Source organism: Hibiscus syriacus, unplaced genomic scaffold (genome assembly GCF_006381635.1).
Source record: "Hibiscus syriacus cultivar Baekdansim isolate YM2019G1 unplaced genomic scaffold, ASM638163v2 tig00110387_pilon, whole genome shotgun sequence".
Lineage (NCBI taxonomy): Eukaryota > Viridiplantae > Streptophyta > Magnoliopsida > Malvales > Malvaceae > Hibiscus > Hibiscus syriacus.
Window position 1 is genome coordinate 672125 of NW_024062717.1, and position 16934 is coordinate 689058.

A 16934-nucleotide genomic window follows, 5' to 3' on the forward strand; every position below is an offset into this window, starting at 1 on the left:
GGGATTGCTCAAGGTTCGATACATGACTTTTGAGCTCATCATTCATAGCTTGAGATTGGCTCATCTCATGTTCGAATCTCATCTGTAATTCTCCCATTTCTCCCGTGAGCTCATCTACTTGCTGACTTTTTGTCGAGAATCTCTGCATCCACGATCCAATCTCTGCCTGCTTTCTATCGAGGAATCGATTCCATCCCTGTCTCTCAGACCACATCTCTTCTTTCTTTCGCTTTCTTTCTTCTTCGAGCTCTAAAATTCTTCGATCTTTGTCCTCAAAGTCCTCAATTATACTGTTCATCTCAGTTTTTAACCCCTGGACTTGATTCTTTTCTTCTTCTAATTCTTTCAGGCTGACTTCTTTTTCTTCATGGAGTTTTTGAGCTCTACGAGCCTCAGCTTTATACTGCTTGATCAATTCCTTTTTTATCGGCCTCTAGCTCGCATACCTTTGCTTTTCCAGCTTCTATCTTCTTGATCTGACACCTGTTCTCAATTTCCATACTTTTGATTCGCCGTCTTGCAGCCGCTAATTCTCTGGATCCAAGTCTCTTTCTCACTTGCTGCACCCTTTGATAATCTTTTTTTAAGTCTTCTAAATCGGCTTCCACCTCCTCTTTCCGTTCTCTCATCATTATAAACTGTCTGGCATGAAATTCAGCCTCGATAGTCAACATGAAGTTTTCTCTCTCCATCTCTTCTATTTTCTTGGAATCTTTAGCCTTTTCCATTTCAAATTCAATTCTTTGGATTTCCAGATTCGAAGGGATATTTCTGATTTGTTCTTCTATCGACCTTGATCCCTCTCCAGATGTTAAAGGTATTTTATCATTTACCCTCCTGATTCTCCAGGCTTCATAATCAGGCGTTAAAATAACATCCGCTCCAATTACTTTAGTCCTAAAAGTCATCCTCCAGGAATCAGCCACATCTTTGATTTTCTTTCTATAATTGCCTTCTTTATAATCAAATTCAGCACCAGTCAACCCATGAGTCACGGGAACAAACTGTCGGGCACCGTACTGTCTCAATATCAACAAAGGAGCGTATCCCACTCCTCCCCACAGTCCCAGTAATATGATCCAGTCCAAATCTCCGCACTTGAACAAGATTTGTGTATGCATCAGCCACGGTGTTCGCCATGCTATGTTTTGACTTTGTAGATTCCGGAAGAAATCAATCCATTGATCTTTCTGAGATACTTCAGGCCACTCCTTCGTAAGGTACTCAGCAACAGGAGAATAATCTTTCAAAAAACGGTTATAGTTGACTTTTTCTTCCTTCCAGAAATGGCTTCTGATCCACACAGTAAGCAATTGAGCACAACCCATAAAACGACCTCCCCCCAACCTTCTACATATATTCAAAGATCGGAAAGTTTCAGCAAGAATTGCATGGACTGGATTCACCTCTCTTCCTAACTTCTCAACCAAATCGACTACTGCTAGCTCGATCAGCCCCAAACATTTTGGAAAGATTACCAAACCATATATACCCAAAGCAAATACATCTCTACGCACGTTTTCATCTACATGTGCTTCAGCTATCTTTTGTAAGTGAAACCACGGCACTCCCTCACTTTCTCCCTTGCGTTGCAAGCGATCATTTACCCATTTGTCGCTTGTGCCCGAGATCTTTGCAAGCTTTGACTTAAAAGAAGGCCCTTTTATCGATCGGGAGTAAACTTTGTCTACTTTAACGCTTGGAAAATTCAACAGAAATTGGTATTCCTCGAGGGTTGGAGTCATGTCCTCTCGGTTGAATGTGAAACAACTATAGGCCGGATTCCAAAACTGTATTATGCATCGTATGAGAACCGGGTCTACCTTCACGTATATCATATGAAATATATCCCCATAAGTCTGCTGAAAAGCTTGCCTCTCAATAAGATTCCAACTTTCCCAAATTGTTTTCAATCCCTGAAGCTCATTCTATTTTAAAGAAGCTGGTGTATAATCAGACAGATCCGACACGTAGTTCCCTGATAGACTATCTCCCTGCTCTTTCTGCTTGGCTTCGGACCAGTTCCTTACATCTGCTGGATTCACTTCTTTGTTTAGAAAACTCCTTTCCATCGTGAAAGTCTTTCCACTTTATCGATACTCACAGATCAATCGCCTTTTCTAATGATATGTCTATGCAGTATGAAAAAAATAAACAAAACAAAACAAAACAGTTAGTCAAAACAATTGCATAAATTTAACATAAAAAGATAAGTAAAACGGGAAATAAATCTATTCTATTTATGTATTATCTACCCGAATAATATTCCTCAAAAAGGGTCCTACCCAAACATGCTCTCTACCCTCCTAAATTAATTAAATTCTAACTGCACCTAAATTCTATTTCACATGCTTTAAAAGAATAAATCTATTCTACACACTCAAAAATAAATAAATAAAATAAAATAAAAAGGTTAGAGGGTTTCTCCATTGTGTACGCCTATTTTGGGTACCTATTGACGGACAGAGGTTCAGTATGACTCTACCTAGTGTGACCGTTCTATGGTTCACTATATGCATGGTTTCAGCTCTAACAGGAAAAAAGGAACTCGAATCGTCCTTGATGTCAGTGCCCCCTTGGGCTACCAAACCCTCAATCCTCACCCATTACAGGTTTCAAACGGACCGAGTTCAATTCGAGGGGAGTCACTGCCTTATACCCATACGAGGAATAAATTCCTACGAAGGTATAAGGTATGTATCCCATGGGTTATTTGCTAAAACTCATACGAAGAATAAATTCTTACGAGAGTAAAGCAATCACCCTAACTAATTTGGATCAAAACTCATGTCTAGAGCTCATGTTATGCTAATGAAAGTGATGTGTGTGAGGAGAAACAAACAAACCTTTGACTCAAAAACAGGGAAAATAAAAATAAAAAATAACACCCAACGAGAACTAAGAAATATCTGGAAAAAAAATGAAAACAATTAAAATGTTAGTATATAAAAAAATAAAGAGATAAAAATAATACATAAAAATTCAATAAATAGATCATAGTTTTACTAAAGATTCGAACTTATAATTTCCACCATAACGACCATATATAAGCGACCGACAGCCTGACTCTCTAGATCTCCCCAGCAGAGTCGCCAAGCTGTCATAACCATTTTTTTAAAACAATTATTTATTATTTTTAAAAACACAATTATGACTTTAATTTAAAAGATTTGGTGATTTTGAACGGATTTGAATAAAATTGAAAAGAGTCGCCATCGACCTTTGGGTTAGGTAGGTCGAATACCTAAAAACGTCTTTTAAAAACAATTTTAAGAAAAATAATTTTATAAGACAAAAATTCGGTCTACGTTACCAAAGATTCATTTAAAACAGATTCGGGAGTCGGTTACGTATAGGGAAGGGTAAACACCCCTCACAACGCCCAAAATCGGTACTTAGTCACTTATATATAGTCGTAAATGGTGGAACTTAAAATTTGAAGCAGAAGTAAAAATATGATCTATTTATTGAATATTTGTTAAAATAATAGAAATACTTCAATTGGTAAGAAATCTTAAGATTTGCAATCCTCCAACGGGAAAGCTATCTCATCATTTCTTATCTATAAAGTATATTCCATCTTTGAATTACCACTAAATAATATTGACATGAGTAGAAAATAAAATATGCTTAATTTATCTAAAACCTGTATCGTTAATATTAATATAACAACCATTAATACAATAAAAATTATAAAAAAAGAATGATAAATCAATTATAATTTATTTATTGAATATTAGTTAAAATAAAAGAAAAAAAACCCTTTTCTCGACAAGAAATCCCGAGATTTGCAATCCTCCGTCGGGAAAGCTACCTCGTCTATTTCTTACTTGTAAAGAATATTTTCTCTTTTAAAAAAATATCGAAAATTGACATAAAATACATCATATTTTATTTTTCCAAAACATACATCACTATTAAGATTCAATGAAGAAATAATAATAAAGATTAAAATTTAAATATTAAACAATATGAACATCAAATAAAATAACAAAAAATAGAATAACAATAAAAATAATTTCTATAAGCTCGTAAAAGGAAGAATTTGCGTTTTTTCATTCTGTTTGAACGTCGTATAGGATTGCATCACTTCGACCAAGTGATACTTTCCACGTCCGTTCTATAAAAGACGTTCTTGAAAGTATTCGAATAAATGACATTAAACATATTAATCATTAAACAAACATTTGAGATTGTTCAAAATATCAGCTCTAAGTACATACATAAATATATGAAGATCGGAATATGTTAAATAAATATATACATGATCCTAAAAAATTAAAATATATTATTATGCATATAACTATTCGATATATAAAAAAAAATCTAAATGTTTGGTAAGTATATATAATACACGCATGCATGCATGTAATAAAATGTATAGTACAACACTATATACAGACTACATAACATTAATATATATATATACAAGTCATGGATATATTCAAATATATGTACATATGTAAAAAACTAATATGAGAATATAAAATCCTTAAACGAGACCACAAATAAAGGTAATTACACATATATAGTAATTAAGAGGGCTAAAAGATATTAATAATAACTTGTAATTCTAAACTGCAAAATCAATAATAAACCGGGACAATAATCAAATATATCGAACAATAGATGACCAAAAATGAGAATAAACCACAAAACAATATCCAGGATTAGAATAAAATAAAATAAAATAACATGCCATCATCATAAACTTGACCAAAAGCAAAACAATGTAAAAAAAAAGTGATTGAAATGCATTAATGAAAACATACACTACCTAGATAAAAACAAATTAAAGTAGGATGGCTGAAATTCAAATATGAACATAAAAATACAAACGCAGATGAGGATGGAATTATAACATAAAACAAAATGGAAGCTCAAAATATAAGAAAGTAAAAGTTCATTAATGACTAAAATTAAAATGTTACAAGATGAGGACCCTTTTGACGCGATTAAACCATACACCCAACACATGGAATCCTAGCATCCAATACTGTGTCGTTCCATTAAGTTGCTATATACCACCTTAAAATATTGGGAACCCTATTTTCAATTCTTCCCCCCTCCCATCCGTTCTCTACTCTTCCTCTCTCATTTTGCCTCTGTTCTCCAACAAAACAAAAAGAATAGAACCCCAAAACCAAACCCCAACCAACACAAGACCCTTACCTTCAGAGATGAAAGGCTCTTGGTCCGGTGAAGCGATGATCAACACTCCTTTTTTTTGGTAAGGATTTTTTTTAGTTCTCTTTATTTTTATTTTTTTTCTCAAAACCCGAATCCCCTCTCTTTGATGCATGTTGATTTTTAAATCCTTCTTTTTGGGTGAGATGATGAGGTCTATGGATAGGATTTGATTTCTCTGATTTGGGTGAATAAAGTCCAGATTTTTCGGGATTTTTGGGTGTTATTTTAATGGGTTTTTAGATTTGGGGTAAGTTTGATACACTGTTGATGACATTTGCTTCACTGTGTGACCAGATTGCTGATGACGACCGGCTCGGGATTCACCATCGACGCCTCAAGCACGGCTGGGAGATGGAAGGCCAACGACTGTGGCAGTTGGTTGTTAGATGATAGCTTTATGGTGAATTAGGTTCAGGGTTTGGCTGATGGGTGAGCTTATTGGGTTCTTGGTGGGCTTCGAGAATGGGCCTCGGGATTGGCCTACAAAAATATGTATATTGTAAATAATAATAATAATAATAATAATAATAATAATAAATAATAATAATAATAAATAATAATAATAAAATAAATATAAAAGACCCGGACAAAAACGGGTGTCTACACAGGTGACTCAACAAAATAATATCCTATAGTCATGGATCATTTGTGAAACTTTACCCCCAACATTTTTTAAGTCTAGATTTTATGAACATCGCCTAAATTTCCATTCAACTTTGGTTGCGAAAAATCAAGGTGAAAATATTTTGCAAAGCAAAGAGGGCTTCTTTCTCATCTCCATCCGAAATATGGCTCATCTACTGTCACACATTCTCTTGCTTTTCGTTGTGGTTTCTTTACATGTTAATGTCATAGCTCAAGAAAACGAGTCCAATATTATCCTACCAGGTTCTATTCTATATGCCGGAAAACACCAGAGATCATGGCCTTCACCTTCAGGCCACTTTGAGTTTGGTTTCTATCGGCAAGGCAGTGGATATGCTGTAGGAGTTTGGCTTGTCGACCGCCCGGAAAACACCACTGTCTGGACTGCAAATCGGGATGATCCGCCGGTCTCCGCTAGTTCTACTTTGGAGTTCACAGCACAAGGCAAGTTGCCTTTAAGGACTGAGAACGGTGCACAGAAAATAATTGCTAACACTTCCAGCTCGGGGTCTGTTTATTCGGCTTGTATGCTGGACTTGGGGAATTTCGTGCTCTACCAGAACAGGTCTGTTGTTTGGGAGAGCTTTGATTTCCCGACCGACACAATCTTAGGAGGCCAGAATTTAACAAGAGATCATAACCAGTTGATTTCCAGTGTGTCAAGATCAAACCACGCCGGTGGTCAGTTTTTGCTGAGCATGCAGACTGATGGTAACCTTGTAGCTTATGTAAATAATTCTGCCGAACTTGATATTATTGACTCATACTGGTCCACTCGTACCTATGGCTATCCTTTCTCTGTGTTAAATCTCAACAGAGAGGCATTCTAACAATGTCTTCAGAATCAGATCTCTACGGAGAAAGGATTGTGGCGAATGGCTCTACAACTGGGAACCAAACGATGATCATCTATAGAGCAAGCCTTGATCCTAACGGAATTTTCAGACTGTACTCCCATCAACTTGAAAACAATACCATCTCAAACATTTGGCAGGATGTGGATGATGTATGTGATGTTAATGGTCACTGTGGGTTGAACAGCTACTGCTCCAGCAAGGGTGACGATTTCGGGTGCTATTGCTATCCTGGTTTCACCTTAGAGAACACCAAAATCCCGAGCTGCTCTCAGAATTTTACCGTGGATGGGTGCGAGTCAAGGAAAGATCTATTGATACAGTACAACATCACTACGTTGGAGAATATGGAGTGGGCTGGTGATCCTAATTATGTGAAGCATAATTTGGACAAGGAAGAGTGTAAGAAAGCTTGCGAGGAAGAATGCTCCTGTGGTGGGGTTCTCTATTCTATCCCAAACTGCAACATGATTAGACTACCGCTCAAATTTGGTAAAAGACATGAAAATATAAACACTACAGCCTTCATCAAGGTGATTGTTGGTTCCTCATCTGAAATCAGGCCAACATTGATAAACAATCAAACCGAAGCCTGATTTTAACTGTGGGATTAAGTCTGGGTTCCGTTGCAAGCTTGTCTTTCGTGATGGCGTTGTGCAGCTTCTTGCTATACAGGCTTAGAGTCAAAAGTTACGAGAAGCTTTCAGAAAATACAAGTCAAGTTTTAACCGAGCAGTTTACACTACGATCATTCACTTTCAATGAGCTTAGATGAAGCAACACATGGCTTCGATGATGAGTTATGTAGAGGCTCGTTCGGAGCAGTTTATAAAGGAATTTTGCCAGGGGATGGTAAAAGTATTGTGGTCAAGAGATTGCCGAAAGTTAACGAAGGAGTAACGGATCGTATTCGAACCGAGATGATAGTTATCGGAAGAACTAACCACAGGAACTTGGTTCGATTGCTAGGTTTTTGTGTGGAAGGTTCAAGGAAGCTCCTTGTTTATGAATACTTGAGCAATGGCTCACTGGCAGACTTTCTATTCAACATGAATGGACGCCCAGTTTGGAAAGAGAGCCGGAATTGCATTGGCCGTCACTACAAGAAATTTTTACTATTGTGATAAATTTTATTTTGTCAAAATTAAATTTATCACTATTAGTAATTTTTTGGTGATAAAATAAATAATCGTTACATTAGATTTAATAAAGATATACAATTATGACAAAAGTTAAAATCGTCATAATAATTTGTCACAATTAACGAATATGTGTAACATATGGTGATAAAATAAATTTTATTACGAATTTGTGTCAGAAATGTTTCCCTCCAATTTTTTGACGCCAAATTAATTGCATATAGTGACAACTTTTGTAACTAAAAGTTTTAGTAACCATGACAGAAAATATTGTCACAATAAATAATGAGATTTAGATTTGTTGTGACAAATTTTGTTTGTAATTATATATTTTAATTATAGTGACAAAATGTATAGTCACAAATGATTATCTCTATTTTTTTGTACAAAAACAAAATCATATATTGACATGTTTTGTAACTATAAGCTATAATTATTATTATAAAAAAAATTGTCACTATAAATAATGAAATTCAAGTTTTGAGTAAAAAATAGTTATTGCCGTTATATATTTTAATTATAATGAAAAAATATATTGTCACAAAGATTTTCCTTCATATTTTTTTGCGTAAAAAAAGTTATATGGTGACGAATTTTGTAACTAAAAGTGTTTATAATTATTACAAAAAACATTGTCACAAAAATAATGATATTCACGTTTTTGTGACAAATTATATTTGTTGTTATAAATTTTAACTATAGTGATAGCATATATTATTATGATAAATTATGACAAATTTAAATAGTTATAGTAACAAATTATAATTAATATTAATTTCTCAATATAAAATGTTATGACAAATAATATTTTTTCACAATAATCAATTATAACAAATTTATTTAGTCACAATAACATATTAAATTTAGTCAAAATAAAAATTTATGTTAAATTTATTTCGTCACAATATTTTCTAAAAATAACAACTTTTGACAAATTTATTTAATCAAAATAACAATTTATAATAAATATTAATTTCTCATTATAAAAAATTGTGACAAATAATATTTTTTCACAATAAAAAATTATAACAAAATTATTTAGTCACAATAAAAAATTATAAAAAATATTTAGTGACGAAATAAAAGTAGTGAGAAAATAAATTTTATTTTAATATGTATTTTTGTTACGAAAACATTTTTTGTTTGATGTCATAATTTAATTTATATGTGACGAAATTTACTTTTTGTGATAAAATAATTATTTTATTTTAACAAATATTTCGTCTATGTAAGTTACATTTAGTGAAGAAATAGCAACTGCGATAAAATAATTTTCGTTGCCTTATGTATTTTTGTCACAAAAACCCTTTATATTTGATGTTTAAATATAAGTTAGTTATGACAAAATGTACTTCTCGTGACGAAATGGTTAATTGATTGTGACACATATTTTATTGTGATAAGTTAATTATAGTAATGAAATTTCATTGTTACAATAAATACTATACAATGGTAACGAACACAATTTTGTCACAATATACTTTACATGACAATGTTGTTCTAACAAACATGGTAACAAATAAAATTGGTCATAATAAATATATCGTGACAAATTTAGTACTTTTAGTGATAAATAATTTTATTGAAACAATCGAAATTTCTTGTAGTGGGTGGCTAAAGGTATTCTTTATTTACACGAAGAGTGTGAGGCGTGCATCATCCATTGGAACCTCAAACCCCATAACATACTATTGGATGATTCATTGACTGCAAAGATCTCGGATTTCGGATTGGCAAAGCTATTGAGGCCTAATAATACAAGAAGTACCACCGGGACCAAAGGGACAGAATGGTACTCAGCACCCGAACGACAAAGCAGTGCATCGGTATCGGAAAAAGTTGATGTATACAGTTTTGGAGTGATACTATTGGAGATCATATGCTGCAGAAGCAACATAGAAGTACAAGTTTGTAGTGCAGACGAGATACTGCTATCAACATGGGTATACAATTGCTTTGTTGGGGGAGAGTTGAACAAGCTTGTGGAAGGTGAAGAAGAGGTGGACATGAGAATGGTGGAAAGGTTTGTGAAGGTGGGGCTGTGGTGCATTCAAGATGATCCAACTTTGCGTCCACTGATGAAGAATGTGACCTTGATGCTGGAAGGAACAATGAATGTACCCATCCCTCCATCTCCATCACTTCCCATGTTACTACTTAACTAATGTTGTTTTTTGGTTTAGTACTTGTCTTAATTATGATTTTCATGTAATGTATGATGGTTTTTTCTAATAGTCTGGGGTGATTATAAGATAATATCTGTTCAAAATTTTTGTTAGCCAATGATAACGTCTACACATACCCTATCGACGCAACTGCTTGAACACGAGTCCTTTAGCGAAAATAACACTCCCTTCTACCACTTAGATCACTCAATGAGTTATTTTATTTAATATAGTTGAAGAATGTAATGTAAACTAAGAGATAAATTCTAGTAAAATAAATTTCTAATAGTTACAAAAGAGAAAACAATAATATAATGTCTTTCATGGAAAAATATATAATAATATAGAAAATACACTGCCAATGAGTGTTGGTACAAGTGGTTGAGATTCATGAATATGAGCTTGTGAGACCAAGTTTGAATCTTACCGTCGTCACTCTTGGTGGATAATCTGTAAATTTCTATATAAATCACAATTGAGTTTTATATATGTCCTGTCTGTGGACTGGGAGAGCCACCCATAATCTAAATTTTTATTTTACCAAAAAACCAAAAAAAAGGAAATTACACTATTTTTTTCTATGTTTTATTAAGATTACACTATTTAAATTGTTATACTTTTATAATATTTATGTTAATGATAAAATTATTTTATGCTATAAATAATTAGATCAATAATTGTGTAAGGAGTAGACTAGCAATAGGTGGGTGTGGTGCAAGAACTAGCAATAGCAAAACGGTTCTTTGGCAACGACGTGCTAAATACTTCCACATATTTGTTGGTCCTGCCAATTAAATGGAAAGAGGAGAACAGACTTAATATACGGTCGGTCAACCCAGAGCTGTTGCCAATCTTTTTCTATAGAAAACTCATTGGAGACCTCAGCCATCTATTTGGTTACTTGCAAAAATTTTCATCATTCCTTGAATGAGTCCAAATATCATATGATGAATGGAAATTTTCAAGTTGTGTTAATTACAAATAAGTCCTTGAACTTTTTAAATAATTCAATTTAGTCCCCATACATGATTTTAAGTTAAGTATGCTTAATAATTGGTTAGTAAGAGAAATTGAATGAGAATTAAGCATAAAATTGATTGATATACATGATTCCACTTCTTGTTTGGTTTCGACTGAATTTAGTGACATTTTCATTTAAATTGGATTGAAGGTGATTCCAATATTATTTCTTCATCTAGGATATTTTCTACAGTGCACGCCTAAAGATCTCATGATATATCGGCGTGTTTAGGCTAAAATTTTATATGCATAATCCACGGGGATTACTCGACGTCTTTAGTTAAAATAGGTAGAGAAGGGTCTCTGATTTCTCGACATCTTCGGCTCTACTTCTTTCTCTGCATGTGCGGGAGATTCCTCTGCTGCGTTAAATTAGAAAACAAATAAAATAGGAAAGATGGGCCGCAACTAAAAATAATTGAAGATGATAAAAACCCAAAAGGTAGGGGAAAGTCAGGTCAAATACTTCCACATATTTGTTGGTCCTACCAATTAAATGGAAAGAGGAAAAAAGACTTAATATCCGGTCGGTCAACCCAGAGCTGTTGCCAATCTTTTTCCATAGAAAACTCATTGGAGACGTCGGCCATCTATTTGGTTTCTTGCAGAAATTTTCATCATTCCTTGAATGAGTCCTAATATCATATGATGAATGGAAATATTCAAGTTGTGTTAATTACAAATAAGTCCTTGAACTTTTTAAATAATTCAATTTAGTCCCCATACATGATTTTAAGCTAAGAATGCTTAATAATTGGTTAGTAAGAGAAATTGAATGATAAAATTGATTGATATGCATGATTTCATTTCTTGTTTGGTTTCGAATGAATTTCGTGACATTTTTATTTAAACTGGATTGAGGGTGTTACAAAATGTATATTTAAACAAATATCATGCTCAAACTACAAACTTAAGCAAGCTTATAAAAAATTATAGGTGGAAAGATACTACTTAAATATTTATTTTTTTATTCTTATAATATTTTAAAATTAAGATAAAAATAAAATATATCTTTTTTAATTAAGATAAAAATAAAATATTTTAAAATTAAAATAAGAAAAATATATATATATATATATTTAAATAAAAATAGAATATATATTTTAAGTTAAAATAATAATAAATAATACTTAAATTATTAAAATTAATAATATAATATATGTGACAATTTAAGATAAAAATAAAATACATTTTTAAAAGTTAAGATAAAAATTAAATATATATTTTTAAGTTAAGATAAGATTAAAATATATTTTTTAGTTAAGATAAAATAAAATATATTTTTTAGTGAAGATAAGAATAAAATATATTTAATAAGTTAAATATAAAAATAAAAAGTTTTTTTAAATAAAATAAAAAAATGGCGGTCAAAATGAAAAGAGCAATAATTAGGTGGTCAATAGTATAATTTATCATATATAATAAGAATAAAATTGCACTGTTTTTTCTAACTTTTATTAAAATTACACTAGAATAATACAGTATGGGAAAATTATTTCCCACAGTAACATGATTCCATATTATTTCCCCATCTAGGGTATTTTCTATAGTATACGCCTAAAGACCTCAAGATATCTCGGCGTTTTTAGGCTAAAATTTTATATGCATAATCCATGGAAATTACTCGATGTCTTTAGTTAAAATAGGTAGAGAATGACCTCTGATTTCTCGACGTCTTCATCTCTACATTCTTTCTCTGTGCATGTGGGGGAATTCCTCTGCTACCTTAAATTGGAAAACAAATAAAATAGGAAAGGTGGGGCTGCAACTAACAATAATTGAAGATAATAAAAACCCAAAAGGTAGGGGAAAGTCAGGTCAAATTTAGAAGAACAAGGAAATTGTTTAACATAGGTAGGGGAAAGTCAGGTCAAATTTGGAAGAACAAGGAAGTTGTTTAACATAGGTAGGGGAAAGTCAGGTCAAATTTGGAAGAACAAGGAAGTTGTTTAACATAGGTAGGGAAAGTCAGGTCAAATTTGGAAGAACAAGGAAGTTTTTTAACATAGGTAGGGGAAAGTAAGGTCAAATTTGGAAGAATAAGGAAGTTGTTTAACATAGTAGGGGAAAGTCATGTCAAATTTGGAAGAATAAGAAAGTTGTTTAACATATAATCAAAGGCCTCTGCTTTATTTTAATTATCTTCAATTATTGTTAGTTGCGTCTCCCATCCTTCCTATTTTATTTGTTTTCTAATTTAACGCAGCAGAGGAATCTCCCCCCACATGCATAGAAAGAATGCAGAGCTGAAGACGTTGAGAAATAAGAGACTTTTCTCTACATACTTTAACTAAAGACGTCGAGTAATCCCATGGATTATGTATATAAAATTTTAGCCTAAAAACGTCAAGATATTCTGAGGTCTTTAAACGTGTACTTTAGAAAATACCCTAAATGGAGAAATAATTTTTGAACCACGTTACTGTGGGAAATAATTTTTCCATATTGCATTATTTGGCATTTTTGCCATTTAAATTGTTATACTTTTATAATATTTATGTAAATAATTAAATTATTTTTAGGCTATAAATAATTGGTTCAATAATTGTGTGAGTAGACCAGCAATAACTGAGTGTGCAGTGCGCAAGAACTTAGCAGGCAAATATTTCCACGTTTGTTGGTCCTACGAATTAATTGGAAAGAGAAAAAAAAGACAATATACAGTAAACTCAGCTGTTTCCAATTTTTTTCCATAGAAAACTCTTATTCGAGACCTCAGCCATCTATTTGTACCAGTTCCAAATTAGAAGAGACACACACAGATTATTTCCCATGGCCTTGTTGTCGGCTCTTCTTTTGCTCTTTTCTTCTCTGTGTGTGCAGCAGTCAAGCTGCATCATTCCGTTGGGAGCTTCTCTTTCCTCGGCCACTCAAACAACCTCATGGACTTCGCCTTCTCGTCGCTTTGCGTTCGGTTTTTACAATCGAGGCAATGGCCTTTATGTTGGAGTTTGGTTGGACGGCAATGGAAAGAAGGCTAACAAAGTTATATGGACAGCAAAGCGTGATGATCGGCCCTTCACTTCAGATGCTACACTGAAGTTAAATGAGATAGGAGTGATTGTTTCGACGGCTGAGTGCAGAGAGATGATATTTATTGCTAATGAAAACCACTCGGATGCCTACTCTGCCTCCATGCTAGATTCAGGCAATTTCGTTATCTACAACAAAGATAATCATATCATTTGGGAGAGTTTCCAGCATCCTACAGATACCATTTTAGGTGGTCAGAGTCTGTTAGCCAATAGCCAGTTGATCTCCAGTTTATCAGAAAATGATCCCTCAGCTGGAATGTATCATCTCAGAAGGCAAAACGATGGGAATCTTGTTCTATACCCTCTAGAATCCGAAGACTCTCCTACAACTGCCTATTGGAAAGCAGAAACTTATGTGACAAATGTGGCGAATTTGTCGCTTCGCCTTAACTCGACAGGCGTCCTACAACTCATCAACAACATTGATTCGTCCGTCTACAGAACAATTCATTTATCTAATCAAGAGGAGAGCTATAGCGACTTCAACGAGAGCAGAAGCAACAACAGCAAGAGTATTGTTTACAGTGCAAGCCTTGATGTTGATGGGAATTTCCGGTTATATGCTCATGTGTTTGAGCCAAATGGTGGATTCCAAACTTACGCAATGCGGAGTGCGTTGGTAAATTCCTGTAAAATTAAAGGCTTTTGCGGTTTCAACAGCTATTGCACCTTCAATGATAACCGGCCTTTCTGTGCATGCCTTCCCGGGACTGATTTTATCGATCCTAATCAGAACACCATCGGCTGCAAAAGAAATTATTCGGAAGCGCACTGCAAAGGAGGGAAGGCCAATATACCCCTTTATAACATCACCTCAATGCAAGGTATAGAATGGACTACTGGGTACATTTTACAGTAAAGAGCGACTGAGCAAGAATGCCTGCATCCGAACATGTCTGGAAGACTGCAATTGCGAGGTAGCGCAGTTCGATAAAGGAGTTTGCAAGAAACAAAAGCTTCCACTCAGGTATTTGCTACGAGATATCGATGCTCAAATGAATCCCACTGTTTTATTGAAGGTGGGAATCATAAGCCTTGAAGCACAAAACGACACTACTTCCCCTGATTTAAAGCCACCGCAGTTCCTAATCAAACGGGAAATTTCGGTCGTGCAGATTCTTGTTTTATCTTCCATTCTCGTTGCATGTTCATGTGCTTTGCTTACAACCTCTAGTGTATTCATCTATAAATTTCGAGTTCTAAGATACAAAAGGCTGCTGGAACTGGGAGATTTGGGCCTAACCAGAGAGCTTATGTTGACGTCGTTTTCATACAAGGAACTCAAGAGAGCCACAAATGGATTTAAACAAGAGTTGGGTAAGGGATCGTTTGGAGCAGTCTACAAAGGAACTCTAGACCGAGGAAGAAAGCCGATCGCCGTGAAGAGACTGGAAAAGTTAGTGGAAGAAGGTGAAAAAGAGTTCCAAGCAGAAACACGAGCAATCGGTAGAGCTCACCACAGAAATTTAGTTCGACTATTGGGATACTGTGTCGAGGATTCCAAAAGGCTTTTGGTGTATGAGTACATGGGCAATGGATCCCTTGCAGACCTACTTTTCAAGTCAACAAGGCGCCCATCTTGGAATGAAAGAAGGAGAGTAGCCCTAGATGTTGCTAGAGGACTCCTCTACTTACATGAAGAATGTGAGACACCAATCATTCACTGTGATATAAAGCCGCAAAACATATTGATGGATGATTCATGGAGAGCTAAAATTTCAGACTTCGGGCTGGCAAAACTGTTGATGGGAGATCATACAAGGACATTCACAGTAGTGAGGGGAACTAGAGGGTACATTGCACCAGAATGGAATGGAAACACTCCGATCTCGGTGAAGGCCGACATTTACAGTTTCGGAATTGTGCTACTGGAAACGGTGTTTTGCCGACGAAACTTGGACACCAATGTGTCAAAACCAGAGGAGATAATTCTGTCGAGACTGGTGTTTAGATGTTTGGTTGAAAGAGAGGTGGATAAGCTTGTGGGTGATGAACAAGTGGACAAGGAAAGCTTCGAAAGAATGGTGATGGTGGCACTCTGGTGCATTCAAGATGAACCAGCTCTTCGTCCTTCAATAAAGACTGTAGTTCTGATGCTGGAAGGGATTACTGATATATGTATTCCTCCATGTCCAAATGCTTCCTACATGTGATGTGATGGCCCAGACATCAATCATCTCACTCAAACTGCTCTTGCAGACACTGAATGTATGTAAGGATTGCATCATGTTTGTGTTTTCTTTTATTAGTCAATAAATCTGTAAAATTCTTTGTGCATTGTACGTCGCCCGTGGTTTGTAGCTGTGGTAATTGTGTAGGAGTTATCTTCTTTCAGTTAATTTATTATTACTCAATAATATATATACAAGTGTGATATTTCATTTTATCCAACCCGTTTAATTTATCTACCCTTGGTTTTTTTTTATTAATCTGAGATAAGTATAAGACAATATATGTTTAAAGATAACTTTCAACCATTTGATATTGAACACCTATTTATTCTCTCATTTTAGTGTATTAAGAGATAAAAACACCCATTTTAGTGTCCGGAATAGAAATTTGCTGACCAAAACTTCTAGCCCTTTCCATTTCCTTTCGAGGATTAAGAGATTTCAACCTATTGATATTGATTTTTCAGAATATATGCGATTGGATCGATAATGATTTTAATTCATATTTATTTGATAATTAGGATGTACTCTTTCATTTTCGTAAACGAATCTATGTATATAATAATTGAACACCTATTTATTCTCTCATTTTTGGTGTTTTAAGAGCTAAGAATGCTCATTTTAGTGTCCGAAATAATAGAAATGTGTGGTATACATTTATATCACTTTTGATATGGGTATTATCTATCCTCTATATTAGTTAATAATAAATTAA

General features: G+C 34.2%; 3 protein-coding genes across 3 annotated transcripts; all 3 read left to right on the forward strand.

Moving 5' to 3' along the window:
* The first annotated feature begins 5978 nt into the window (after positions 1–5978).
* LOC120122350 (G-type lectin S-receptor-like serine/threonine-protein kinase LECRK1) lies at positions 5979–7285 on the forward strand. Its single transcript, XM_039141485.1, has 2 exons — positions 5979–6563; positions 6653–7285. The coding sequence occupies exons 1-2, from the start codon at positions 5979–5981 to the stop codon at positions 7283–7285; spliced, it is 1218 nt and encodes a 405-aa protein (XP_038997416.1).
* A 165-nt stretch (positions 7286–7450) lies between these two features.
* On the forward strand, positions 7451–9993 carry LOC120122351 (G-type lectin S-receptor-like serine/threonine-protein kinase LECRK3). Its single transcript, XM_039141486.1, has 2 exons — positions 7451–7753; positions 9436–9993. Exons 1-2 carry the CDS (start codon positions 7451–7453, stop codon positions 9991–9993), a joined length of 861 nt encoding a protein of 286 aa, XP_038997417.1.
* Positions 9994–13785: 3792 nt separating this feature from the next.
* LOC120122353 (G-type lectin S-receptor-like serine/threonine-protein kinase LECRK1) lies at positions 13786–16349 on the forward strand. Its single transcript, XM_039141487.1, has 2 exons — positions 13786–14872; positions 14970–16349. Exons 1-2 carry the CDS (start codon positions 13786–13788, stop codon positions 16199–16201), a joined length of 2319 nt encoding a protein of 772 aa, XP_038997418.1. The 3' UTR covers positions 16202–16349.
* The last annotated feature ends 585 nt before the right edge of the window (positions 16350–16934 follow it).

Excerpts from the sequence above, each read along its gene's own strand:
- LOC120122351 (XM_039141486.1), top strand. The coding sequence starts at position 7,451 with ATGAGCTTAGATGAAGCAACACATGGCTTCGATGATGAGTTATGTAGA. Across the intron at positions 7,754-9,435 it reads TCAACATGAATGGACGCCCA|TGGGTGGCTAAAGGTATTCT; the intron begins GTTTGGAAAGAG and ends AATTTCTTGTAG.
- LOC120122350 (XM_039141485.1), top strand. The coding sequence starts at position 5,979 with ATGGCTCATCTACTGTCACACATTCTCTTGCTTTTCGTTGTGGTTTCT. Across the intron at positions 6,564-6,652 it reads ATGGTAACCTTGTAGCTTAT|AGAGGCATTCTAACAATGTC; the intron begins GTAAATAATTCT and ends AAATCTCAACAG.
- LOC120122353 (XM_039141487.1), top strand. The coding sequence starts at position 13,786 with ATGGCCTTGTTGTCGGCTCTTCTTTTGCTCTTTTCTTCTCTGTGTGTG. Across the intron at positions 14,873-14,969 it reads TAACATCACCTCAATGCAAG|CGCAGTTCGATAAAGGAGTT; the intron begins GTATAGAATGGA and ends ATTGCGAGGTAG.